General features: G+C 42.7%; 1 protein-coding gene and 1 pseudogene across 1 annotated transcript; one reads left to right on the forward strand and one right to left on the reverse strand.

The window, feature by feature from the left end:
* The first annotated feature begins 4137 nt into the window (after positions 1–4137).
* Positions 4138–4407, forward strand: LOC131916172 (U6 snRNA-associated Sm-like protein LSm5). Its single transcript, XM_059269483.1, is given in 1 exon segment — positions 4138–4407. A coding segment is annotated over 1 exon segment (270 nt).
* A 3424-nt stretch (positions 4408–7831) lies between these two features.
* The window catches only part of LOC131917010 (NACHT, LRR and PYD domains-containing protein 1a-like), a 51350-nt pseudogene continuing 32295 nt past the window's right edge, over positions 7832–26886 (reverse strand).

The raw sequence follows: 26886 nt of genomic DNA on the forward strand, positions 1-26886 counted from the left end.
TTTCAGAGCCATCTGAATGCCAGCCTCTCCCCATGACCACAGCTTCAGATTGCTCTTTAGAAGAGGCCTGAAGATGCACTCCTATAGAAGAGTATGGGGTTCTGAGGTTCACTTAGGGGTTTCTTTATGCCTTCTGGTTCCAGGCTTACCTGGGCCTGTGAATCCTTTTGACAAGAGGTTAGTCTGCCCAGGGAAACCTTGGCTGGACGGCTCAGAGGTGATGAAGGGGCCACAGTAGTGTTAGTTGGGTCCTTGGTGTACTTACCTAGCATCAAGTCCTTCTCTGCCTGAGCTTTGGTCTGCTGCAGCTCCAGGTCCATCTGCTTCCTCCTTTTGTGGATGAGGTGCAAGTCCTGTCGGCTCTTACGCCGAGCCTTCTTTGTGCCACTCGACTTCTTGGACTGAGCTGCTCCCATGGTGATAGAGTCCCCAGATGATGCTTGGCTGTGCAGCTCCCACTGGTCCTGCTTCACGTCTCCCTTCTCTTGTTGCTCTGAGCAGGAGGCCAGTGAATCCTTGTCTCTGCTGGACATTTCTGCTCTAGAAATGGGTGTTTGACTGGAACTGATGGAGGAAACCTGGAAATAGAAAGAGCAGAGCAGCCTCTACAGGGACAATTGTTCTCTGGTCAGGACAACTGAAGAACTCCAGGCTCTCCTGGGGATGGAGACTGTGTGACCAGGTGCAGGGCTTGGGCTTTATAGGGCAGAAGAGGGAACTCAGAAGGGAGTTTATCAATGATGTGTTCTCTAGAGTTTCACGAACGATGCCAGCAATGTTCTCACTGCACTGGCTTTCTTGTCAGGCAGGTGAGCTGTTATGCTGAGTCTGGGGCTCTCAGCTTGTCTAAGGTTTCTTCTTTTAGGTCATTATGGTCATTTATCTGATCCTGAGGGCAAATAAAAGAAAGTAGGATGCTTTATGAACCAGGAAAAGAGTTTTAACTTGTTCTGCTGCAGTGGATCCTGTGATTACCACCATTTACTTCTGGAGAAACCTTTGAAAACAATTATTAGACATGGGCTACAGTGTAAGATGAGACTGAAGACAGGGGACCCAGTAAGTTCCTAGCCAGGGCAGCCATTGTCCTAGTGTGGACCTAGAGATGGCAGTGATTTGATCCAGGAGGAACTTGTGTAAATCTTTTAAAGGACAGGGATAATGGAAGTGTGAGGATAAGGAGGAATGGAGAGACCAAGGGGAGGAGCCAGAGTGGGAGGGAACAAAATCCCATCCTTAGGAAGATGACTGTCACTGAATCTTCCTCTGCTCCTTAATTAAGTCTTTGGTCCTCTCAACCAGCTTGGGTTTGCTGGTGCAGAAGCAGCACTGTTCCTGGAGGAGGGCACAGTTCCCACCACTAGCAGCACACAGGAGATCCAGGTCTCTAACTTTGGAGAACCACAGCAACAAAGACTTGGCTCAGGCCTAGCCATGGAAAGTGGTGGAGAGGGAGGAGTGGGAAGGTGGGCATCTGGAGAATGGAAGGTGAGAACTGTAGGGATGGGAAAGCAAGAAGATGGAAGGATGCAGGACATGGAGCAGGACAGCTGTGATGCTAAGAGGATGTGAATCAAGGGAGAAGGGTTGGGGGATGGAGTAAAGGGGTGCTGAGATTCCAGGGACAGGAGCATGAGAGGATAGGAAGACAGGGATGGAGGATGCAGGGATGGAATGTGCAGGACACTCACTATTCTGTGTTCTCAGCTTCTTCCTTTTCTAGTGTCTCACTCTAAGGAGATCAGTCCTTCAGCCATCACTGTGACAGAGGATGAGGTGGGGTGAGGCAGCACAGAGGGGGACTCAAGAGCTCAGTCTGAGTTCAGGCTAGGGTCTGTGAAGGAATTTGGAAGTCTCCTGTCCCTGGGCACCACACAGGGGAAACAATCCAGAGCCAACTAAGCTGAAAGGACAAATTACCCAGAGAAAACCAAATAGACACATGGGTAAGTGTGGAGGGTAAGAGTGACCCATGACTTTCCCATAGGCCCTGGGGAAGGACACAGGGAACATTAGTTCTGTGACATGTCTAAGAGTGAACTTGGCAAATCCAGCCTGACATTGGAGTCAGTGCCTCAGAGGAATTCAAATTGTAGCTTCTGGGGACCTGACTCTTCCCCCTGGGCTGTGGTTATCAGTCCTAAGGCAGCTGTGTCCGAGGCATCCTGTGCTCTCTTTGCACATGTCTGGCTTAGCTCTGTGTTGAGGTTGGCTGTCCACACCACACCTCAAATAGTATATATGATGCTGGACTTCCTAATAAACCTGCTTGGCCTAAGTAATCGGCTTATGCAAGACCTCTAGACCCAGCTGCCGCTTTTGTCCTCTTTATTTCTCATTCCAGTCTTTTCATCTAACATCTCTCCATTCATGACCCTTTTTCCTGCAGCTTCAGGTCAGACAGGAGAGAGGAGGGTGCAGAACAGACTATGACAGGAACAGGCACATGAAGCACACAGGGGAATCCAGCCACCTCCCTCCCACCAGAGCTGGCCTGCAGACTCTCCAAGCAGGGCTGAGCCTGGGTCCTGGCTCTCAAGACGGGTCACCCATGTCTGCTACAGTATGCCTTAGTGCATTCAGGCCAGCACTTCCTTCCCACAATTCAAATGGTTTGGTGGATTCTGTTGTTCCCACTACTCACCTTCTTCTCCACTTGCCCACTAATGTGTGCCTCCCTGGCCAAGGTTCCTCAGCTAGAAATCATCTTCTCTGACAGTGAAAGAGACTCTGGCCCCTCCAGGAAGCCAGGAAACAGAAACTCTGCCCAGATTCTCTTCCTCTCACTTCTGGGAGTGGAGTTAGTTTCAAGATTATTTACCTCATTTCCTGTTGTGAAGTTTCTGCAGATGCCTGAGCTGGAGGAGGAGTCAAGTTTGAGAGCTTCATCCAGGCCTGCAGAGGCCCTGCCTCCTGAGTGCAGGACTCTTGTCGAGCCTCACTTCACTCATCTACTAATGTGGGCCTCCCAGGTTTGCTAACAGGTCCCAGTTCAGCAAAATCTCCTGGATCTCCCCAGGTTTGTGCTCTGGATCTCTGCACTCCCTCTCCTCCCTGTAGCCTGCCCAGCCCACAGGCTCTTCATTTCAGGAAGTGGCTCTCAGGAGCTAAACCCTGTGAATTCTTTTGACTCCTGAATTCTCCTAAATCTCAAACCTGGTATTTAATCTCCACTAACATGTTTTATTCTGTAGATGTGTGGTGTGTGTGCATGTTCATGTGCATGTGGAGTCACATGTGTGTGCATGTGTGTGTCCTGAGAGCTTATGGATTTGGCTAGTCTAGCTAGTCATCCAGCTGGTGGTACTTCCGGTTTCCTCCCCCTGAGCTCTGGGATGACAAGCCTGTAGCTATCCCAGCATGCATTTGTGAGGATGCTGTGATCAGAGCAAATGTCCTCATGCTTGCATAGCAGGTGCTTTATCCACTGATCCATCTCCCCAGCCCTGACCCTGGCTTTTAAACAGATCTTTAATCTGACTCTTCTCAGTGTGCCCAAGGAGACTGCTGGTCCAGCCGGCATCCTGGGTCTGTGCTCCAGCATCCTAACTCTCCTGCTGATGCTTCATGGTCTATTCTCAGTCTTGAAGTCAGAGCCACAATCTAATATGTAAATTAGTTTAAGTCACCTCTTAGTCAAACCTTCCTATCCTTTCTGTCTCACGGTGAGGGAAATACTGGTTCCTGTCAGTGGTCACGAGCTCTACATGACCCTCTCCATCCCACCCTGCCCTTTTCTGACATTAGATCCCACTTCATGCTCCTCACTCACTCTGCTGTGGGTTATCTGCTCTGCCTTTCTATTCCTTGAGTACACTGGGAACTTGCTCACCTCAGTGAGCTTTGCACTGGCTTCACCATTCTTTTGGAATGCCTTTCTACTAGACAGAAGCTTGCTACCCCCTTTCTGAAACAGAACGGCTCCCCCAGATGTATTCTCTTTTATTTTTCCGCTTGACACTTGTTACATCCAACACCTCAAACTTGATTTGTTTCTGTCACTTCTACCTACACAGAGAATGAAAGCTCTTAGAAGACAAGAAGAAGTGTGTTTGTTGATTATTATGTCCTAGTCCCAAATCAGCTATTTCATTAACTGTGTCACTTGTTAAAATAAAACGTACTTCCGGCACGGCCATGGTGGCTAACACAACCACAAACCTGTGGCAGCTCCTACCACTAGAGCTTGTGGACAAATGTATAGGATTGAGAGCTCACACTGTGAAGAATAGTGATAAAGAAATTGTTGGTACACTTCTAGGATTGGATGACCTTGTCAATATGCTGTTGGAAGATGTCACAGTTTGAAATTGAACCAGAAGGAAGAAGGATACAAAGTTAGATGAGATTATACTAAATGGAAACAATGTAGCAATGCTGCTTCCTGGTGAAGAAGGGCTGAAGTAGCAATGGATTTCCTTGAGTTATGTTAGAGTCTGTTTTTTTTTCAACCATTAAGGTTTAGATTCTGTAAAAAGAAGTTTCTGTCAAAGGGAAATACTTTGAAATATACATCCATTTTTCTAGTCTAATCATGATAATTTAGGAATAAGAAGAGTTCTTTATACATATACACTGAAAATAAATATGCTTTAAAAAAACCATTTAAGGTGTCAAGAACCAAAGACTGTGGTTTTTGATTTTGTAATGTTTCTCCTGGAAGACAGAAAAAGTTAAATAAAAAATTCTAACAATGTAAGGAAGGACTTGGCAGGAAAAGAGAGCCTCCTCCCCCACCGCCACTTCAAGAGAAGCAGATTCCTTCAGCTCTCTGTTGTGACTATTGGTGTCAGGTCACATTGAAAAACCCATTTTATTGACACTAAGCCACAGCTGGTAACTTGATACAAAACAGTCTTCATTGAAGTGTATTTGCAGTTAAAAACTAAGAAAAGCTGTTCCCCCCGGCAGACTGCTACTTAAGCTGATAGTTGCCATTTTAAAACCTAATGTCACATAAATTTTCCTAATGCAAGCTATGGACTACAGGACATTTAAAAAAGATGAACTCTTAATCATCTTAGAGTTTTACCCTTATAATTGTGCTTAATTATCGTTAACACAAAAGATGTAGACATGTCCATAAACTTTTTCATTATATAAAATACATTTTTTTTCTTAAATCACTGGCTCATGTTGGATTAAAGTGTACTTTAAAGTCTCCATTTCTAACACTTATTGTCCCTTTAGGACTTACTAAAGGATCTGGACCTTACTGCAGGTTCAGGAGTCTCTTGGTGACACCACACTGTGTCTGTAAAATGACAATAGCTGTGCAGGCTGCACAGATCACATCTTGAGACGTCCAACACAAAAGGCATCATAACATTTTTGGAAGGAAAATTAATACTGAGATATTCTATTCTCTAACTATTTTCCCCGAGATTGTGCCAGTATCTGACTGAAGCAACAAAATCCTTGCCACTGTCCAGATGACATGTCCTTCAGAGAAGCCAAGTTGAAGACTCGGTTATGGAGACTGTGTCTCTCTGCCTGACAAAGAGTCTGTCCTGTCAATGCCTTTTTTCTCAGAGCATCCTAACTGCATCAGTAAGGAGGCATGGGCTACCTAGAAATTTATATTTAGCTATTGATATTTTAGCATTTTCACTCATTTACAAATAACCCCAGTGTGTTATATTTGTCAAACACATTTAGGAACCTTGAAGTCAAGTTGGGTGTGGTGGCACAGGTTGTTAATTCTTGCACTCGGGAGGGAGAGGCAGGCAGATCTCTGAGTTTGAGGCCAGCCTAGTCTACAGAGTGATTTCTCAGAAAGACAGGGCTACACAGAGAAACCCTGTCTCGAAAAACAAACAAACAAACAAACAAAAATCTTGACTTCACTTGTAATAACCCAATTCTTTTTGTTTTGTGTTATTTCTAAACTTCTGATGAAATAAATATAGCAGAAAGGGAGGTCAAAACTTGGAATTATCTCTTGTCAAATAAAACACTAGAGGGTTGTGGGTAAGAAGTCTGGGGAGAAGCAGCCTGCCTGTGACCCAGTGCAGTGCAGGAGTTAGAATAAGGAAAACACTGTGTTCCAAGAGAGAAAGAGAGAGAGAGCTTCAGAGCTTCCCACAGTCAGAGCTAGCACATCTGCAGAGTCCAGAGGAGAAGATGGGAGGCACTGACAAGCCAGACTCATGACCTGGCAGGGAGGGGAGCAGAAGCTTGATCCAGAGGGAACCTGGGTGGCCTGGGGATAGAGACCGGCAGGCCTACCCTGCAGCAAACACACAGCCTCACAAGTCTCAAGTCCTACTCTGGTAGCTGGGTGAGCAGTGGAGAGGAATCCCATTTTATCATTGTTTTATAAAAATTAAAAAAATTGTCTGTTTGTGTGTGACCACTTGTGTACATGTTTCTGTGTGTGTATATTTGAATGTACACCTGTGTGTGGGTGCCGTGAATTCCTCCACGTGGAGTTGGTGTTACAGGTGTGAGCTGCCTGTTGTGGGTTCTGGGAGTAGAACTCCGATCTTCTACAGGAGCAGCTCTTAGCCACCGAGCCTTCTGTTCCCCACCTTTTTTACCATTGTACATCAGTTTCTCAAGCTGTGAATCCCACCTCCATACGGGATGACTTAACTAAATGTGGGATTGGGAAATATTGACAAGAACAACAGGTTTGTGTACGTGCAGTGGCCAAAGTTAATTCAATGTGCACTGAGTCTGTGGTGTTTCTGACAGCATGAGCCATGTTGCATCATGTGACTTCTGTGCACCTGTGGGTCTGAGCACACAACATGAGTACTTCGCACCACTTGAGCCCACACACCACACAACCCCTATGATGCTCCTGAAACACCTTGGCTCAGAGTCTAGGCTATTGTTTGCTGTGATTACAGTATTTTCCCTGTATATACGAGATTTTTCTGTTCTCATAGAAACATGATACTTTAATTATAGAATGTAAAGATTTAAATATATTCCCATTTTCATTATCTAGCATGTAATAATTAGGTTAGCATATCTTTGCACTGCATTCTGTGAGAACATTCTGTTTTACAAGTTTGTGTTTGGAGTTACTGATCTGAGTTACATAAAGAGACGGTAAGTGAATTTGGCCTGTGATTAGGACAGAATTTTCACCAGCTGCTGGAATGTGTACTGCACATCTGTGCGAAAGTACCAGGAATGTGACATATCCTCCAACTCTGAGAGACACTGAAGATTCTCAATGTCTTATAGCATCAAATAGTCAATCAAGATTTAATTCCAAATGCAAAAAATAAAAACAGGCGTTTCATTAGTTTGCAAATTTGCTGTCATTTTTAACAAATGGTAAAATTGTATTACAACAAAGCCTTGTTTATAATAAATTTCTTTAAGATTTATTTTTAGTAAAAATGTTTGATTTATATACTTATATATCTACATATCCAGAGTCACATAAAAATAATTTGGAAAAAGGTTTTGAGGGTAGGAAATGTTTGAGGAGCCCCCCATTCCTTTCCTATTCATTAGACATTCACTTTCCAGGGAAAGGACCATCTCACTGTCTCCATTTCCATGCGCCCCAGTCCTGCTTGTATCATGGTGTGTCAGGTGGTTTTGAGACTGGTCCCTCAGGCCATAGGAGCAGGCTGGACAAGATGTGAATAGATTGGCTGGCTCCACTGGACATTTCCTGAGATGCTCAACCCACATGAACATCTGGCTGGGAAATGCCAAGAGGGAACATCTGGTTCCCTAAGAGGTGTCCTGGAAACACTGCCATCAGAAAGGCCACTGAGATGACCACTGGTTTACAGATTTAGTAGTCCAAGGAAAGTCAGGCAGAACCAGGAATCATTTGAGTGCTCACTCCTCAGCCACTAAGATGTCAGGATCTCACAGAGACACTTCTTGACTTCTCAAGGAGGTCCATGATGAGATGAGGATGGGTGTCCTTCAGAGCTTGGTAGACTTGGTCTTTGCAGGCCCTGGTCCAGGACCGGCTGAGGCTGAAGAGCTTCCTCATCCTGTCTTGGTTGGTGGCCTCAGCCCGCACCGCCTCATACTCCTCTTCACTCACCACCAGACTATGCAGCTTGTCCAAGAGAGAGTCCACTGATGTCACTCGGGCCACAAGCTGCTCCCGATGCTGGTCCAGGAAGTGTGGCAAGGCAGCAGCATCTAGGGGTGAAGATGAGACTGGCACTGAGAGAAGAAAGGCTCCTCCATGGGCTATCCCTCTGGCTGCCCACTTCTTGTTTTTTTCACCTACCTCATCGCACCCCTGGCTCCCCCCTTCCTCTGGAAGGTCATTTGAAGTAATACCTATATCCTTCCTGGGGCCAGTTACTAGTCTGACACTCTACCTAACTAGAATGATGGGTTCATGGTGGGGTGTTTAGGATGGGAGTGGTGGAGTTATTGTCAACATGGGAAGTAGCAAGGGGCATGAGAGGAACTCTGCCCTGGGAGTGCACCTCTCCTACCCTTCCTGGTGAGGTTTGGAAAGCGAGGCTCCCTCCTTCTCACTGCCCTTCTCTCAAGGATTAGATCATCTACCAGCAGAATACTATTGGCTTCTCTGGCCTCATATAGTTGTTACTGACCTTTGTGGCCTGTAGGGATCATGGGCAGTACAGGTCTCAGGTCCCCTGGAAGAAAGGAGAGATGATGCATCTGTAATGATGCTTGTCACCAATACTCAGTGCACTCTGTGAAACTCCCACCCATGCTTGAGATTTTGAGAATAGTTCATTCTCAAAATAGTTCACTACAGAAATTCTGATATATTCTGGAAAGTGAACATTTCCTTACTCACACAGGGAATCTAGGTGTGAGGACTATCATCATAGAGAGAGAAGACATGTGAATGAGCAATAGATATTTCTCCCACATAACCACAGCCTCAATTTTATCCTAGACTGAATTCCTCATGGAGAACCAACCAAGTCCCTTGCTGGCTTAAATCATTTGACATTCGATCCTGGGTAGAAAACTATTTTCTTGTCCTTGTTTGACCTTGTACACTCATGTGCCACAAACATGTGTTCTTGATTTGACTGCAGAATCAAGATGAAGCAAGACTGAGCACATGGGAACAATGAGTGAATTTTAGCACCACGTGGGGGAGGCTAATACATTTCAGTTCATGAATAAGCCCCAGGGTTTTGAAAAGACTGTAAATGCACTGTGCTCTAACAGTTTAGAGAAGTGAGCCCAAGGACCCACTTTGTAGTATTGGAAGCCCTGGTTGCATTTGTGTGAAAAAAAGGATGATATTTTGTACACTCCATGCTAGTTGAACCATCTTGGTGCATCCTGACTTGTAGATAAACGGGAGCATCTAATGAAGAAAGTGATCGAATGACATGAATTTAAAAACCAAAATGTAAGACCGGGGACACAAGAAGTCTGTGGTTATAATCTTCTAGTATTGGAATATGGGAAGGGAGTAGGTCTTAATGAGTCCAAAAGAACATAACAAAATCATGAGGAAGAATTTGGCTTAATAAAAAAAAAACAAACAAACCAAAACCAGCAACATTGCTCCCATCAGCTAAGGATCACATTGTGAGATGGTGATGAACAGCATTTAACCCTTCCAATCCCCCTACCAGTAACTAATTCTGATCTCCGGTTTACAGGTGAGGAAGGTCAGACTCAAATGAGTCAAGTCACTTTCCAAGATCACCTGCAGAATCAGTGCTGGAGTGAGATTCAAACCCTGGCTTGATGCTGGGGCAGGTCAGTTCTCCACCTGTGGGTCACTCAGGTCAAGGCTGAGCAAAGGCAGTTCTTTGACCACATAGCCTGTTTCTAGCAGCTCAGGAGCAGAAACCACCACTGTTTGACAGCTTGTCAAGGGCTGGGCATCTCCAAAGATATTGATTAGAGGAGTTTGGTTTTGGCATTGTGGGTGTTAGGCTAAGACTGTATTGTTACTTCATCAAAGAAATGTCACTATTTGGTTTTCTCTTGTCTGTGTCAGCTTACAATATGGATGAATTACAAGAGCCAACAAACAAATTAATAAAAATACAAAGTTTTGGGACAGAAAACCTAACCATGGAAATGAAAGCACTTTATAAGAAGAACTTTAAGATATATATAAAAGGAAGAAATTGAAGGAGGACTTTGAAGATGAGAAGGCATTCCTCCCCCAATGCTCATTGCTTGCAAGAATAAATATTGTGAAAATAGCCACCCAATTAAAAGCACACTACATAATTAATGCAGTCCCAATGAATATGCCAGGGACATTCTTCATGGATAGTGTGGAAAATAATGCTGAAATACATGTGGAACCACTAGAGACATAGGGTGTCCAAGGTAATCCTGAACAAAAACAATTTTGTGGAAAGCTTCATCACACCTGATTCCAAAACAATGCTGCAGCCATAGTAGTAAAAACAGCATGGTATTGGCATAAAGAGATGTGCAGATCAATAAAATAGAATAGAAATCTGGGTAAAAGTCCACACAGCCATAGCTACCTGGCCAAGAACCCAAAATATACTTTGGAGAAAAGACAGCTGGTTAAACAAATGGTGTTGAAAAACCTAGATAGCACTGCATGGAAGAACTAAACTAGATGCCTATATCTCACCTTTAAAAAACAAACTAAATGATCAAAGACCTTAATATGGGACCCAATACACCGAATCTTGTAGAGTAAAAAGTAGGGAGACCATTTGAACACAACAGCATAAATGAGGATTGTGTGAATAAGGATTGAAGTGGGAGATCTTAGAAGTAATGAGTTTCAATAACAAAACCCAGTTTCAGGTGTGGGATATCTCCATAGGAGCTGTTGGGCAGAGAGGCCCCAGAGGTTTCCTCAACAATACAGATGCATTTCATTCATCTTGGTTCGCCATCAGAACTAGTGATGTGTCTTATTGCTTAAGAACTAGTGCGGTGTCTTATTGCTTAAGACAGCGCACATCTTGGATATGTGGTATAGAGAATTCAAGCTGGAACTGAGTTGGAAGCTTTTATAGTGTCAGATGCTGTTATGCAGGCTGCTGAGGGAGAAAAAGCATCAACAGTCATCCTGCCAGGCAAGGTGGTTCCATGCTGAAATAGTGGCACAACTGTGGTGGGAGCAACCAGTGCTCACTTATTACATTTCAGGCCCAGTCCACAAGATAGAATCCACCCCTAGCATTTTAAACTGATGAAACAAACAGACTCAGGTTTTTGGATATCATAGGCCCTTGAGACTAGCTACTATTGCTGCCTAGCTAAACGGTCACAGTGTCAATGCCCTTCTAAATATCAATGTTTATCCCACAGACAAAGGCTACTTTCAGTCTTCTTCAGGAGAGCCGCTCACTGCTGTGAATGGAGGTGAATGCACATCTCTATTTCTTTACAGGATACTGAGAATAAGGGATGGGTGAATACTCATCCCTATAAGTAGATATTTTTATCATCCCCTTAGTCTCTAGGAAGAGAAATTGGAAAGAATGGTGGGACAGAATCACTTGCACCTACTGTCTCTGGACCCACACAAGTAGGGTCTGCCCATCAGTCAGCTGGACATGTGAAGCAGCTCACAGGGACAGTACCACTTACTGCTAAAATATTGGCAGATAATAGACTATGGGAGAAGGAATGTATACAATCCATCTGTACCCACTGAGAACTCACTCAGTTGTACTGGGTAGTTCTAAATGCACAAGTACACAGATGGTCCCACTTAAACTTTGAGAGACACAAAGCAAAACTTTATGAATGTGGGGAAGGGATTTGTACTAAAGAAGAGGGGTTGTTATGAGTAGGAGGGAGATAAGAAGGTGTGTTTATGATGGAGTTACTAGAATGCATTGCATGAATATATAAAATTGTTAAAACAAAATGTATATAAAATTATGTATGGATTTAAGATTGAATATCTCATGATAACAAAAATGCCTTCATTTTAGCTGTTTACATTTAAATGTGAACTAGTGCCAGATGCTTCGTGTCTCAAAAATCTTTCATTTCTAGGACATTGGGGGCAGAAATCGGGATACAGGACTGAGAAAATGAGGCTTAGGATATGCGTTGGTATAGATGTGGTATGTTCCCTGATAAATGATCGTGTGTTGAAGGATGAGTCCTGCAGCAGTAATCAGAGGATGTTCAGCCATGAGGACTGTGATTTTATGAATGAACTCATATATTAGTGCATTCATAATTGTTTGAGTACTGAGAACAGTATTGGAAACTATAAGAGTGCACAGTTTGAGGAACTGGGTCCCTGGAGGCATGTCCTGGAATAGAATATCTTGCACGAGCTTCCTGCCTCTTCATTCTCCTCCTTCTCTCCTCTCCCCGCTCCTCTCCTCTGCCCCTCCTCCTCTTCTGTTCTCCTCTTCTGTTCTCCTCTTCTCTTCACCTTTTCCTGCTCCTCTTCTTGCTCTCATTCTATCTAACTCTAATCACATATTTTGGATCTAACAAAAGCAACATAACTACTCTGGTTATTTTATGACACCAAGAATTAATCACAACACACCTCTCCCCACTCATTGCCTTTCTTCAGCCTTTGGGATGTTTGGACCTAAACTAATTCTACCTGGTTTCAGCAAGGCTTCCCAAACGAGATTCTGATGCTTCTTGTCTTTAATTTGGAGCTTAATCCCTGAACCCATGTGATCAACATAGATCTCAGAGAAGAGCTGGGATTCCCCAGGGCTCCTGTAGCACAGCTCCAGTTCCTGGAGAGAGAGAGAGAGAGAGAGAGAGAGAGAGAGAGAGAGAGAGAGAGAGAGAGAGAGAGAGAGACTGTGTGAGAAGCTTCTACTCATGTGAACAAGGGCTGTCCCCACCCCCATACTTTCTTGATCTTGCACACCACTTTAGACACTGGTTATCTTTTGCAGTGAGGTAACCCACAGCCTTTGAATGTACATTTTTAATCAGAAGGTTGGAACATTGTGGAAGAGGACACAGAAAGAATGTAGCAACAAAAGATACGGAGGATGCTTATGGATCCAGCTAAGACTCCCATCATGCTGTTTCTTTTCTCATCACTCTGGAAAAGCATGACAGGAAACAACTTGAGGAAGGGTTTATGTTGTTTAGTTTCATGGTGGGGAACACATGGACGCTGGGGATCCATTCTTGGTGGCAAGAGATTGTGGTACTGCTTGTTATATCCCAAAGGATCAAGAATCCAAGTCTGAGGTGGGAGCAGGGCATGGCTATAGGCCCCACAGCCTGCCACTAGTGGCCTGCTTCTGATGGCCAGACCTGACCTATTTGTTTCCACCACTCCCCAAATACTAGCATAAACTGGGGATCAAGTGTTTAACATTTACACCTGTAGGAGACATTTCAGATTCAAACTATGACGAGTGAGAGCTCATTCTGAAAGTCCTGCTGACACATCTTAAGTTAGGGCTTGCTGTCCATGTTAGGCTGGTCCCTTCCCTGTGCCATGTTGAATCTAATTCGTCACTTCTCCAGGCCTTCTGTATTCCTGTGTGTTCCCTTAAATTGCTTTCTACCTCACTTGGATGTATTCTTGGTCATCCCAAATCCCAATTGTTTTCTCCCCAGTCCCAGTTTGCTGCAAAGCCTTGTAATATGCCCCACAGTTTCCCAAACCTGGCATCTGACCATGAAAAGAAACAAATACTTGGATGCTCACGTTTGGGATGATTTCCAGCTTCTTGGAAGCAGACACTGTGTAGCGGGAGCCAATATAAAGAGAGTCTAGTGGAGGCGGCTTGTTTATTCGAACAAATTGGAATTTCATTTCTTCATCATCAATGGCCTAGGGAACATTGCAGACAATGATTTAACTAGATTTCTGGGCTACAACATCTATCTGGTCTGAATAAGGTGAGGTGGTTGATCAGCACATTTGTGTGGGGTTGGGTGGTGACACCTCCTGGTCACCCTTCTGCCTTGTGTTCAGTCGCATAGACTGTTGAATTATTGGCTCCTGTCATGTTCATTGTAGGAACAATGTCCCTGCCAGAAAAGAAGGGAGCTGACTATATGTTGGGCATGGAGCATTCACTTTCTTCTGATGGGTGGAAAGAGGCCATAGAAGGCTGTATAGAGATTGCTAAAGGAGCATTAAAGGCAGTTGGGGTTGACTCTGGTGTGAGGGCGCCAAGAAGACAGCAGAATTATAAACACCGGCATTTACCTTATAGAACTGAATATCCACCCCAAATTGAGAAACTAGGAGCTCACTAGCTGCATCTCAAGTTTTTTCTCTACCCACCCTGGTCCCACTTATGGGATTATCAGTGTCACCTTCCGAATGGTGCAGTCATTGGGGATCAGGTAGAGATGAAGAGTGACTTCCTCAGGATTGAGGTGATAGTAGATCAATGTGATAGAAGTGATGGGGATGAAGTGTCTGACAGCAGGGATCATTCTCAGTAGAATTCCCATTGGGGAGAAGCTTGGGTTTTCCAAGATTGTGCACCTTTGTTCCACCCTGGCTGGAATTTCTAGGACCATCCCATGTTCTTGAAAGTGGGCCACATGGAACCAGGAGATGTCCACCTGTCCCTCTGTGAAAGAACAGATCCAAATATGTAGATTTAGTGTTTCCATTGAGCCATGCTTGGCTGGAAAACAGCACCCTAGGATTTAGAGTGACTGTGGTGGTTTGCATGAGAATGGCCTCCATAGCTGGTGGAACTGTTTGGGAAGGAGGAGGAGGTGTGGCCTTATTGGAAGAGATATGTCACTGGGGTGGGCTTAGAGGTTTCAAAGCTTGTGCTGTTTTCAGGTTCCTTTCTCTCTTCTCCTTGACAGTAAGATCTCAGCTCCTGTTCCAGTGCCAAAGCTGCCTGCTTTCTGCCATGCTCCCTGCCATGGTGGTCATGGACTCATCCTCTGAATCTTAAGTCCCAGTAAAATATGTTTTCTAAAAATTTCTTGGTCATGATGTATTTTTAGATTTTACTTATTTTTTGATGTTTGTGAGAAAAAAGCTGTGAACAAAAACATCTTAAGATTTATTAATTAATCCCCAGTGAGAACATAACAGATCAATAAAATATTTCCATACTATTGATTCACTATGCCAAGGATATCAGTTTGACCTGCTGCCAGATGTGACTCAAACTGTACCTCATTGGAGCAGCCTTGGCTTTGGCCCTGTCTAGCTGCTGGGAGAGCATTCATAGTGGAGTGGAGGTATTTGATGGTCTCATCCATTCGTGGTATAAAGAATACAGCCACAGAGGCCATTGTCAGTAACTGGACACGCAGCAGTTTCTCTGAGGTGCTGCCATTACCAGCCTCATTGTCTTAGGATTGGCAATGTCCGCTAATGTGCTTCTTGCAGGATAAAGTTTACTGTTATGAAGAGACCTCAGGGTACCTACCTTTGTCCACTGAAGACAAATCTGGATGCATCCATGGAATGGTTAATGTCAAATGTGAACTTGATGAAATCTAGAATCACCTTGAATACAGGCCTCAGGGCATGATAGTAGAGTATCTGATGATTTGGGAGGACCTATCCAGTGTGGGATCCATGGACTAGAATCCAGGGCTGTGTGAAGTGGAGAAGGCCACATGAGCACAAGCACTCAGTGGTTTATGTCCTCTCCTTCAACACAAGTTTACCAGGCACTGCAAGCTCCATGTTCTCAGACTTCCATGTCATGATGAACTGTTTCTTTTAAATGTGAGGCAAAATAAATCTTTTCTCTCTTAAATTTCTTTGGTCAGGTATTTTATTTGAGCTACAAGAATCATGATGTTGAATGTCACTTGTCAGCTTGGTGTGACCCCTGCTAATGGAAGTGCCACTCTGCACTTCCTCTCAGCACCGAGTTTGCTTCCAACTTGCACTGTGAGAAAGACTGTTGCAGTGTGTGTTGTTTAGCAGAGAGCATTTGTGTTTCTCTTGCGTGACTGCTTTGGAATTGATAAGCAGCAAAGAATGAAACAATGAATTTGCTACTCCAGAAAGTGGTATGGCTTGGAATTTCAATCAGTGATGCTAGGTAATAGTTTCTTGGGGAGCAGTGCCACGTTATAAAATATGCCCTGTTTGCCTGTTTGGGGACTAGAATCCATGGCTTTCCCCAAGTCAGCTTCAGTCCCAGCACCAGATCCTGACACTTTCCAGTGCTTTGTGTTTTGCCAATTTTGGTAGAATTTGGGGAGATGTTGTACATGTCCAACTTCCCTTCTTGCTAGGGGAAATTCTAGTCATGATCTTCCCAAGACTTGAGGGCAATATGTGGTGCTGAATTTTCATTGTTAATACCAGAAATTTACTGAGTCATTTAAGACAACTTACCAATTTTTCATTTCTTTTCTCATTTTTGTTTTTTGATACAGGGACCTACTACATATTTGTGGATAGAAGTCATCATTCTCCTGCCTTCGCCTCCCGAATTCTAGCATTAAATGTATGTGCCACCACCTGGCCCTGTGACTGTCCTTACTACATTGCAACAGAATCACCTTCTTTTAATATTCTAATGGGTAATTGTCTGATCTGAGAGTGGGAGTAAGAAACAGGAAAGGTGGTGGCCTGCAGGAAAGAAGCTTGAGTGGTGACTGAGGCAAGTATTGTTGGGGACAGCAGGAGCTCAGTTTGGACCCACTGGATGGGCCTCAGATATACTAGGAAGGCATCATCTGGGTAGCAGTGCTCCTGTGTCAGGGTCTGGGGCTCAGGGCCTTGTGTGTTTGTAGATGTCTCTGTTGTTTGTGTTTGTTTTGTGAGTTCTTTTCAACCAAGTCCTGCTTGGTTTCTTCATCTTCATTTCTTTTTTTTCTTTTGGTATTGCCAATTAATATGAATATCTGTAACCTAGGGAAATCTTAACTTGTTTCCTATTCATTGTTTTCTATCCTATTCTATTGGCTGGAGCAGCCCGTGTTTCTGTGTTACTTCTCATGACTTCTTCAGCTGTCAGATCTCCCCTCTTGTGGCTGCTCATCACCTTCAGACCATGAACAAACACCATCTTCATCTGCTGTGAGCTGGATTCTCCTGGACTCTATGGAGGGCCTATTGCTGTGCTCCTTGAAGCAAAGATAGGTAATCGGCCTCATTAGCTAGTTGTACAACACCTGGATCCTTGTTGTTGTTGCTTTTTCCTTTCTTAAGCTTAGTCTGGCTGTGTAGTCTAGGCTGCTCTTGAATTCATTTTCCCCCAATCCCCATCCTTGAGAGAGCTATAGTAATGACTTTCTTCATGAGATCTTTTACTGGGAATTTGTATTTATTAAAATATCTTCTGAAGGAATCTTTGGTGATGACTGAGGTTTGGACACTTTATGAGCCCCCTCCTCTTTTCTTAGGACACCCTTCTTCTTTAACTTCAGTTCTCATATGGAATCTAGTGACATCATTGTCTCCCTGTCTGCAGGAGTGTAATCGCTGACATTTTGGGACCCTGGGTACCAAGTGATCCTTGTTAGTTTCTTAGTCTTAATTTGCAACAATCTCTTCACATTGTTCAGTTTATTCTCTGTTCCTGCTGAATTCTTACAAGATATGCTGTATACAGAGCACTTAATAAATTCCAGTTGATATTGCTATTGAAAACATCACATTACACTAAGGAAACTCCTTTAGGTAAAACAGAATGAAATGCATTAGGTTGGGAGACACGTGCTTCAAAGAAGATACATGAGACAAGAAGGGACAACAAAACATCTCAGTGTCCATCTTCATAACCTGCTCTGCCTCACTAAAAAAGTCAGACTTTCCTCATCACCCACCATCCTACACTGTCCAATATGACCTGTCAACTCTACACATTACCACCACCCTACTCCTTATACTTTCCTTGGTTACCTTGGAGAGCCACAAAATGAGGGAGGTACACAGCAGTCACAGCTCCCTGCTCAGCCTTGATGTCAAACAGAGGCCCAGCCACCATGCGACTATACTGCAAGGCAGTCTCATCCAGGTATTGGCTCCAGGCACAGAATCCAATCTCGATGATCACTGCTCTTGTCACCACAAAGCGGAGTCCTGTGTTGGGACAGTGGTAGGAACCAGGCACAGGGAACTGAACTCTGGAAGAGGGAGAGGCAGACACCAGTGAACACCAGCTCTGCTCCTCTGCTGGGTGCAGACCCAGTGCAGGGCTGGGGACACAGAAGACTTCAGCCAGATGGCACTGAGGTCTGGTTCCTCTGCTGTCTGTGTGTGGATCCCTGACTAAGTCATTTAACCCTCAAATCTGTTTCCTCATCCGTACACAGGGGTAACAACAACAACATGATTTTATAGACCTGTGAGTTCTGAGTGATCTAGAGCAAACCTACAGGTAACACACACCTGGAGCAGTTAGCTATGCCTGTGATGATGATGAGGGTGATGTAATAGACTCTCTCTCTCTCTCTCTCTCTCTCTCTCTCTCTCTCTCTCTCTCTCTCTGACGTTCTGGAGATCAAACTAGGATCTTGTGCATACTAGGCAAGGGCTCTACCACTGCATTACATCTTCAGTTTTTAGTGTTTATATTCTTAAAGAATATATTCCCCCAAAATAAGAGTCCATCTGCTAATATTAGTGATAAGTCTGTGTCCCTGAAACAATGAATTACCATAATCTTCAGTGATTATCTCAGGCTTCCTGTTTGGTGACATGTGGGTGGACAAGTATCAGTTTCTGTGGGAGGAAGTTAAAATGACAGTTTATCCAGCTAAGACAGTGACTGTGACAGTGTTGGGGGAGGATAACAGGTTATGGAAGACACCATGACTGCGGATACAGTCACTCATTACTCATAGGACTATGAGTATAGGGTAAAGCTGCTGTATTCATCCTCATGTTCTCAGCTCCTAGTAGGTTCTTGGCACACAGTGGTTGTTAATGAAGCAGGAGTGTAGAGACTATAGGGATTTAAGGGAAATCTAAGAGACAGGAGGACCCAAATATAATGAGGGGAGGGATGTTGTTTACACCATGAATAAAATAACCAGCAGAAAAAACACAATTCTGATACTGAGCCAAGTTGAGCATAGACCGTTTAGATGGAATGAAGGACTCCCGTTAGCTCTGTTGATGTGGTAATGGTGTGCTGGCCATGGAAGATGAGGTCCTGTCTTAACTACAGAGGAGGCATAGTGAAATGTTTGTGTGTGAAGTCACCTGATGTCCTGGACTCACAATACTGTGACAGTGATGACAAAGGGGGAATGTGAGTAGTTGAATAAACTTGAAAAAATTGTTGCTGGAGCTGAGTAATTGGACAGGGAAGTTCTTGTGCTCTCCAGTTTGGTAAATGTCTGAAAAATTGTATGAAAACAACCCCATTTTTGTAACACCTCAAACTTCTTACTCCTGTCCTGACCTTGCCCCTGCATTAGAGAGGGCAGGAGAAGAAGTAGTAGAGACTAGGTGAAAAGTGTGAAAATTAGATTGGGGAAAGTCATCTTTTCCAGGCAGAGCTCACTCACCGATACAGGTTCCTCTCTTTGTCAACCACCTCTGTGGTCACAGGCCCTGTAGGGCCCCAGAAGTCATCTTCAGTCCCCAGTGGCTTGTGTCCTGGAGAGGCAGGAGAAGATAAATGGAAGGTCTTTGGTGGTGCAAGTTGTGAGCACCCCTCCTCTACAAATGGCCAGACAGAGGTCTCTCTGTATTGTCCAGGCTCATCTCCACAGCTTTCCCCAGTGTAGGACCATGGCTGACCTCTTTTCTAGGTTCTCTAGTCTAGATCTTAGCAGGAAGTGTGCCTGTGCAGTTTTCATCACTGTTCATCAGGCTATCTGCACGCTTTATATATATATATAATATATATATATATATATATATATATATATATATATATATATATATATATATATATATATATTGTCTTTCCACTGTGCTTTTTCACCAACCACCCCACCTTAATGCCTGCTCCCAAGCCAGCTGTTGTGTTTTCTTTTTTTACTGGTCCATAAGTGTTGATTCTCCTACCATGTCTCAAATGGGTATGTTGAAAAAAAAAAAAAGAACATAACTCAAAATGTAGATGAGCATAGATAGGGAAGTGAGTCCCAGGACATGGCAGTTTAGAATAAGACATGGAGCCCTGGTATAGAACCTGATGCAAGTCACAGACTTGAGAAAGGGGCATCAGCAACCACCAAGGCAGGGAGAAAAGAAAGAAATATTCTCTCCGTTTTCTAAGTGAGGAAGGTCTTGCAAGGGGTAGTGTTCTTGTTTGTAGAGATCCTCTACTGTTTTGTGTCAGAGACAGGGAGATAGAAATGATGACCAGTTCCAGAACATCTTGGCAGATAATGTTTCCTGTATAAGACAGGGATGTTGCACCTGAAATCTCAATGAAATCTCAGCAATATCTCTGCCTCAACAACATCTTCACAATGACAGCACTAGTTGACATGCTACTGTAGATGTGAGAAATCTGATAATGCCATACTCCTAAATGAAGAGTTATAAACAAATAATAGCTTGTAGGAGAGGGATAAAATCAGTCTTCCCCAGGAAGATTTTCCTAGTATGTTATCCAGTCTCAAGTCTTCAACCTCAAACATACACAAGACCAATACAAATGGTCTCATTAGGTTGTGTGTGTGTGTGCATGTGCATGTGTGTGTGTGCGTGCATGTGTGTGTGTGTGTGTGTATGTATGTATATAAATGTATACATATGTAAATATACATATATTTAACAGCAATATTTAAGAACAGGTCATGAAATTTAAGAGAGTTTCTTAGTGGGACACAGGAGTTTTTGGATTGGGCAGATTGAGGGATGGAGATGATGTAAATATAGTACTTGTGTATTAAATTCTAAAAAAAATAAACTTAAAAAAGAAAGAAAGAATGGCTCCCTCCCACAGATGCCCCTTCATCTGCTAACTATGATGCTCTGGGTCTGAACCCATCACATACCTGATTGTAGTTTTTGATGCTTGAATGAGGACAGGCTATCACCCATTTCTTCTCCATCCAGGTTCTTAGTAGGGTCCATCACATGTGGCTTCCTACACACAGACATGTTTATTTCCTCAGATGTCAGGAGAAACCATGGAAACTATGGCTGTGCACCCAATATCCCCACAGACGATTCAACTCATCTGAATTGGAACTTAGTCCCATGCTTCTTCTCAGGGCCAGAACTCTATGAAGGTCCCCATTCTCCTGGGCATCCATGATGCCTGTACAGAGATCATCTCAACCACTCCTTTGCTTTAATTTGAATGTGTTCCCCAATGTTTACTTATTAGAATATGCCAAGAACCAATATTACAAGCTATTGCAGGCCATAACGCAAATACAGCTCATAGCAATTGATAAATCAGGTGTCAACCCACCAGAGGAGTGATTCTCAGATGGGATACCCTGTCAAGCAAGGCTTGTAGGCCACTGACTCTGAATACTGTTGCTTCCATCTGTAATTTTATGTGCAATAACAGCTATGATATCTCCCCATTAACATGCATTTTCATGAGATGTGTGAATGTAATCTCATGATTGCATCTCAACCTTATGGGCACACATATATCTGTGGATGGTCAGGAAGATGGCTTTTCAACACAGAGCTGTACAATTTTGATATGTAGAAAATATGCTAGGATATGCTTCATAGCTAGATTTATTGTCCCACATGGACTGTAGACATTTAAAGCCTGCTTTGTTCCTTTTGCTCAGACTAGCACAAGAAAATAACAATCTCTCCTCAGTCTAACACAAACTGCACACATTTAGCTCATTTTTACCTCAGAGCAGGTTCAAACTAGACTAAAGGCCTTCATAAATTGATCATAAGTTTAAAACTTTACAGTTATGCACAAGGTCAGAGCTGCAGGTGTCTAACTACAAAGAACAGTAGGAAAAGCATGCCACTTCTTCTCTTGCCAAGTCTGCTCATATAGAGCTATGTCTCAGAGTTTGTCATACTGGGCACAATGCCCCCTCTTCCTGGTCCTGAAAACTTGAAACCTTGGGTTGCAATGGTAAATGGCTTGGTTCCTTATCGCTTACTCTAGGAATGTGATTTAGATCAAAGAGAGGTAAATCTTGTAATTTTTATTATGGCTTCAAGCCTCCTGTAAAGAGTATTATTAGGCTAGATGAGAAGAAGCAGGAGAATTAGAACAGAGAATTGGAGCTAAGAAATTATAGATAATTAGAGCTTAGGAAAAACAAGCTGAAAAGAAGCTGTAGAGAACAGCTGAACAATAAAAAGACACAAAAAGAAGAATGGTGTGAGCTGATTCATTCTTTTGTCCTCAGATCCTTAGATTTCCCTTGCTTGTTGTAGCATCTTTTCTGGACTTTGAATGGAGTCTTAGGGGCTGGCACCAGAAGGATCCCATTAAGAAAGTTAATCCCCTACAAATTGTAAAGGAAGAAGTCAAACTTTCACTATTTGCAGACGTTATGATAGTATACATAAGTGACCCCCAAAATTCTACCAGGGAACTCCTACAGTAATGTAGCAGGATACAAGATTAATTCAAAACAATCAGTAGCCCTCCTATATACAAATGATAAATGGGCTGAGAAAGAAATCAGAGAAATATCACCCTTTACAATAGCTACAAATAATATAACATACTTTGGGGTAACTCTTAACTAAGCAAGTGAAAGACTTGTATGACAAGAACTTTAAATCTTTGAAATTGAAGAAGATACCAGAAAATGGAAAGATCTCCCATGCTCATGGATAGGTAAGATTAACACAGTAAAAATGACAATCTTACCAAAAGCAATATACAGATTCAAAGCAATCCCCATCAAAATCCCAACACAATTCTTCTCAGACCTGGAAAGAACAAAACTCAACTTCACATTGAAAAACAAAAAACTCAGGATAGTCAAAACAATCCTGTACAATAAAGCCACCCCTGGATGCATCACCATCCCTGATCTCAAGCTCTACTATAGAGCCATAGTAATATAAACAGCTTGGTATTGGCATAAAAACCAACATGTGGACCAATGGAATCAAATTGAAGACCCTGACATTAACTCACACACCTGTGAACACCTGATTCTTGACAAAGAAGCCAAAACTGTACAATGGAAAAAAGAAAGCATCTTCAACAAATGGTGCTGGCATAATTGGATGTCAACACGTGCAAGATTGCAAATAGACCCATATTTGTCACCATGCACAAAACTCAAGTCCAAGTGGATCAAAGACCTCAATGTAAAACCAGTTATACTGAACTTGATTGAAGAGCAAGTAGGAAGTACTCCTGCACACATTGACACAGGAGACTACTTCCTAAATATAACACCAGTAGCACAGACACTGAGAGCAACAATTAATAAATAGTACCTCCTGAAACTGAGAAGCTTCTGTATGCAAAGGACATTTTCAATAAGACAAAACAGCAGCCTACAGAATGGGAAAAGAGCTTCACTAACCTCACATCTGACAGAGGGCTGATCTCCAAAATATATAGAGAATACAAGAAATACCAAACAAACCAATTAAAAAATGGGCTACAGAGCTAAACAGAGAACTCTCAACAGAAGAATCTCAAATGGATGAAAGACATTTAAGGAATTGCCCAACATCCTTAGTCACCAGGGAAATTCAAATCAAAATGACTCTGAGATACCATCTTATACTTGTCAGAGTGGCTAAGATAAAAATCACTGAAGACAGCTTATATTGGAGAGGATGTGAAGCAAGGAGAACACTCTTCCACTCTTGGTGGGAGTGCAAACTCATACTGCCACTTTGAAATCAGTGTGGTGGTTTCTCAGATAACTGGGAATCAATCTACTTCAAGATCCAGCTATACCACTCTTGGGCATATACCTAAGGAATACTCAATCATACCACAGGGACACATGTTCACCTATGTTCATAGCAGCATTATTCCTAATAGCCAGAACCTGGAAACAACCTAGATGCCTCTCAACTGAAGAATAGATAAAGAAAATGTGGTACATATACACAATGGAGTACTACTCAGCAGTAGAAAAACAATGACATGAAACTTGCAGGCAAATGGATGGAACTAGAAAATATCATCCTGAGTGAGGTAACCCAGACTCAGAAGGACAAACATGGTATGTACTCATTCATTAGTGGATGGCAAAGGGATAATAGATACAACCTACAGCACTAGAAAAGCTAGCTAACCAGGAGGACTCAAAGAGGGATGAATGGATAGCCCGGAGAAGGGGAAACAGATGAGATCTCTGTGAATAAAATGGGGATAAGGGGTTAGCAATGGAGACTAGGGGATGATAACATAATAGAACAGGATGGTCTAGCTGGAACTGGGATAGAGTGGGAGAGCAATGAAAGAGTTAGAGGGAGACATCATGGGGATAGGGAGAAACTGCATGCTAGGGAAGTTCCCAGGAATCCACAAGGATGACCCCAGCTTACACTACTAGCAATAGTAGAGAGGATGCCTGAACTTGCTTTTCCTTGTAATCAGATTGGTGACTACCCTAATTGTCACTATAGAGCCTTTATCCAGTGACTGATGGAAGCAGAGGCAGAGATCCACAGCCAAACACCAGGCCAACCTCTGGGTGTCCAGTTGAAGAGAGAGAAGAGAGATTACATGAGCAAGAGACATCAAGATCATGATGGGGAAACCTATAGAGACAACCAAACCAAACGAGTGGGAACTTATGAAATTTAGATCAACAGTTGTGGAGCCTGCATGAGACTGGACTAGGCCCTCTGCATAGCAAGACAGTTGTGTAGCATGATCTACTTAAGAGACCCCCCTGTCAGTAAGATCAGAATCCATCCCTGGTGCATGAGCAGACCTTTTGGAGCCCACTTCTATGATGGGACACCTCCAACAGCCTTGAGGCAGGAGGAGGGGCTTGGACCTGCCTCTACTAAATGTATCTCCTCATGGGAGGCCTTACCTTCTTGTTGTAGGGAATGGGGAGGGGGATAGTTGGGAGGGAAAAGCTGGAGGGGTGGGAGGAAAGAAGAGAGGCATCTTTAGTATGTAAAACAAATAAAAGAATTTTGTTAGTAAAAAAATAGATATTAAATAATAAAAAAAACCACATTATCTACTGAGGATGATGAATATTCCTGACTCTTCAGGAATAAAGGAGTCACACATAATTGCAGCTCTAGAACACGTATCAGCTTGGAGTCTTGCAGAGGGTGGAGGGAATGCAGAATTGAAGTAAAAGTAAGTGGTTATAAATATCAACAATAGTTATGAGACTAGCAACTGAAAAGAAGATCGTAATAGTAAAGACATTTTCCTCCTTTTACAAAGAATATAGCTGTATACATGAAGTAGATACTTGTGGTGATATTTTATTTGTGCTGAAATGTGGTGATATTTTATTTGTGCTTTAATAAATAAAACTTGCCTGAAGATCAGAGGAAAAGGCCAGCCATTGTAAGTAAATACAAAAGTCAGACAACAGTAGCACAGGCCTTTAATCCTATCACTTGGCAGGCAGGGATCTGTCTGGATCTATGTGAGTTCAAGGCCACACTGGGAACAGAGCCAGGCGTGGTGGCACATGCCTTCAATTCCAACACTAGTTAACCATGGAGGTCTGGAGGTCTGTACAGACAGACAGGAAGTGACAGAGCTGGGCAGGAAGAGGAAGTGATGTAGCTGGAAAGAGAGAGCATATCAGAAGGCAGAACAGCAAGGCATATAGGTATGGGTAGACAGAAAGTAAGTTGCATTTGGAAGCTGCGGAGTTGGTGAGGTAAGGTTAGCTGTGGCTTTCCCTATTTCCCTGATCTCTCAGGTTTTCACCCCTATATCCAACTCCGTGTTTTTTACTTAGTAAGACCATTTAGAAATTGGCCTACAGATACTCATGTTCTTTCCTTTTTTTTTAATGTCCATAGTACCATAACATAAATTGAGTTAAATTTTACTAAAACTCTATTATCAAATTTAAATTATGGACCATTAAAATGATAATTCCTCAAGTGTTTTACCAGATATTCTGGGAAGAAGACTCAGTGCATTTTGGGTTGTAGGTGGAAAACTTTCATCATCTTACATAGAATTTTGACTTTACTGTTATCTTTATTTGGAAATAAAAGGTGCTACAAGATGTGGTTTGGAGTCAAGATGGCAAAGAAAGAATTGTAGTGGTTATCCATCAATGTCAATTTGATGAGCTTTAGAAATACCTAGGCTATACATCTGTGAGTCTTTCTGTAAGGACATTTTCAGATAATATTTACTAATGGGGGAAACCACATTCAAAGTAAGCAACAATTTCTAATGGGCATCCAAGATATTCTTCCTTCAATTCTTTGTCTTTAGTGAGCACACCAATCACTATGTCTATTGAGATGTGTTGATAACTCCCTTCAGCTTTAAACTACCAAAGTGAACCTGAAACCAGTGATTGTCCACAATACTGCAAGTATTCTGCATTGGACTAGAAGTGCGGATACAAATAATTTCATTCATTGAGTACATACTAATCTCTCTGTCTCACCAGCATGTACATAGTGTTGTTGGACCACCCAGCCCTTGTCATGTAAGACAATCTAGTAAATCACAATTTACTTTTTAAAAACTTTGTATGTATGAGTGAGTTGCTGAGTGTATGAAAGTATATCACATAGGTAACTAGAGCCCATGGAGGTAGTAAGAGGTCTTCTGAGTTCTGAAATTGACTTACAGATGATTATAAGCCACCATGTGGATGATGGAATCTGAATGACAGTACTCAACAAAAGCAGCAAGTGTTTGTAAGCACTGAACTCTTTATCCACAATCCCAAATACTTTCATACTATGTATGTGTTTTATTGGGTCTATTAATCTAGATAACTCTGCCCAATACACACATAATCACTGTGAGTACTATAAATTTTCATAAATTTTGTTAACATATTCATAGTTAATGTACTGAAATAAACATCTTATAAAATTATGTGTCAGAAATTTATACTGCCTTGTCTGTATGCTATACATTATTTCTGAAAACAATTTACAGGTTATATTTTTTCATCATTTTAATGGTCTTTATCATGAGATGACACTTTTACATAGTATGTATCACTTTGTGAAAT

Source organism: Peromyscus eremicus, chromosome 8a, assembly GCF_949786415.1.
Source record: "Peromyscus eremicus chromosome 8a, PerEre_H2_v1, whole genome shotgun sequence".
Classification (NCBI taxonomy): Eukaryota; Metazoa; Chordata; class Mammalia; order Rodentia; family Cricetidae; genus Peromyscus; species Peromyscus eremicus.